The sequence below is a fragment of the Empidonax traillii genome, unplaced genomic scaffold (assembly GCF_003031625.1).
Source record: "Empidonax traillii isolate 1590-97213 ecotype Southwest subspecies unplaced genomic scaffold, ASM303162v1 scaffold135:size1941959, whole genome shotgun sequence".
In the NCBI taxonomy this organism is placed as follows: domain Eukaryota; kingdom Metazoa; phylum Chordata; class Aves; order Passeriformes; family Tyrannidae; genus Empidonax; species Empidonax traillii.
Window position 1 is genome coordinate 1,932,538 of NW_020955328.1, and position 1,974 is coordinate 1,934,511.

Sequence of the window (1,974 nt, forward strand, 5' to 3'; positions counted from 1 at the left end):
CCTGATCCATCCCCTGCTTGTTTTGTGCAGAGCTCCCTGGAACACCTCATGCAGATTCTGGACAGGACCACGCCCCACTACATCCGCTGCATCAAGCCCAACGCTGACTGCAAGGCAATGACTTTTAAAAGAGAGGAGGTAACTTTGCCAAAGCCTTTGCTCCCTGAGAAGCCTCCTGGAGACACTGCACAGCTCCTTTCACAGCACACTTTGAAATAGCTGTGAGGCTGCAGAGACGAACATCCCTTCAGATGGTGCTGGTCCAGGACAGAGCCTGTGTGAGCTCAGCAGCTCTTCCAGGTGCAACTCCTGTGTTGCTGTAGGAGAAGTTCTCTTCCCAGAGCACTCCTGGGTTTTTTGGGGTGCTGCCCTCCCAGCCCTCAAACAGGTGAGGGTGTTCTGAGTGCTCTGCTGCCCTGGGCACACAGGGATCTTCCAAACCAAACTTTGCTTGCTCCTGGAGCGCAGGACAAGCTGGGTTAGGTCAGCTGAGGACTTTGGGAGCAGAGCTGTAACTGGAGACCCTCATCTGATGGGCAAACAAGCAGCTGCCTTGACTTTAATCTCTGATAGAATTTGCTGAGTGCACAATAGTGTTAAAATAATAAAGTAGCATTCAGATACCCCCACTGGCTTTTCACCTGCTGCTGCACTCGGCCAGTCAGGGGGTGGAAACCACAAGAAAGGGGCAGCTCCCACAGACAGTGTCACCTAAACCATCCCAATTTATGCCTCAGGTTCTCAGCCAGCTTCAGGCATGTGGAATAGTCGAAGCCATCACCATCAGTGCAGCAGGATTCCCTGTCAGGTGAGCCCAAACTCCTTGAGCATAACCCACTTCTGCAGCAATTAGAGGCACATTAGTTAATTCAGAAGAGCTCGTAAGCAGGAAACCCAAATATTTTGCACTTTGTTTTAGGCCTCGAAACTGCTGATGCTTTCCAAGCTGTCTGAGAGCTCACTGTCCCTTTCCAGTCTCAGAAGCTGGGGAAGAGATGTTTTGATGGGGACTGTTATGCACTCAAACCTTTCTAACTGAACGTGGCTTCATTTTCAGCAGTTAAATCATAAATGGCATTTTTATCTAAGTGTGGTCATCTCAGAGCTGAGCATCTCATCACAGCCTTGCTGGGCTTTCTCCAGCAGCTTTAGAGGGTGCAGAGCAAGGCCTGAGATAGTCACTGATGGGGTGAAGCTCATCATTGCCATATCCAAGCACAACTCCTGCCCAGTCTTTGCCACAGGCACTACTGGAAGTTTGTACCTTCTTGCCTGTTGGGGACTCTTTAGGCAGCAGTCTGTGAAGCCATTCTGCAGTTTTTACCCCCAAAGGATAAGTTCTTTGCCACAGGAGTGACTCCTTCCTGCAATTCCCTGTGTGTTTGTCTGCCAGGATCCCTTTCCAGCGTTTCACTGAGCGCTACGAAATCCTGAGACAGTCCTGTGGGCCCAGTAAAACCAGAGTGTGTGATAAAAGCAACTCTCACACTGCTGAGGGAAAAGGTATGTTTGTGCAGGTAATCCCCTCTGCCATCAAGTAAAATTATCACTGCACCCATTTGGTATTGCACAGATCTGGTGATTACTGTATTCAGAGGGACACCCCTGTTCTCAGAATACTTCCATTATCTGTCACCAGCTGGAGTTCCTCATTTCTCTAATGCTTCCAGCAGGCTCTTTTTAAAATCTTTCCTCTTACTGCTGGTTTTCTGTGTTCCTCTTGGCTGGAACAATTCCAGGTACAATGGTGTCTGGGGTCCCCCCCACCCAATATCATTTGATTTGGAGTTGGTTCTTTAGTAAGATTGAAAGCCTCTTACCTTTTGGCTCATGTTCCTTCTCTCCTTCCTTTCTTTTTTCCCCCCACCCTTTGCTTCCTTGCTGAATCACTGACCCTCCAGCTTACCTGGATTCTGCTGCTTCTTCCACCTTTTGCAAACTTCTCTTTTTCTAAGCAAGAGCGAGGATGGACTT

General features: G+C 48.9%; 2 protein-coding genes across 3 annotated transcripts in view; one reads left to right on the forward strand and one right to left on the reverse strand.

The window, feature by feature from the left end:
- Positions 1 to 1,974, forward strand: part of MYO19 (myosin XIX) — a 17,199-nt gene that overhangs the window by 11,192 nt on the left and 4,033 nt on the right. For both annotated transcript variants that reach the window (XM_027883879.1, XM_027883878.1), the window contains exons 19-20: positions 738 to 808; positions 1,394 to 1,503. In XM_027883879.1, coding sequence (XP_027739680.1) covers positions 738 to 808; positions 1,394 to 1,503 — 181 coding nt within the window. The remainder of the gene's footprint in view (positions 1 to 737; positions 809 to 1,393; positions 1,504 to 1,974) is intronic.
- The window catches only part of ZNHIT3 (zinc finger HIT-type containing 3), a 7,808-nt gene continuing 6,129 nt past the window's right edge, over positions 296 to 1,974 (reverse strand). Inside the window, exon 5 of the mRNA XM_027883785.1 lies at positions 296 to 306. The gene's annotated coding sequence lies outside the window, so the exon portion shown is untranslated. The remainder of the gene's footprint in view (positions 307 to 1,974) is intronic.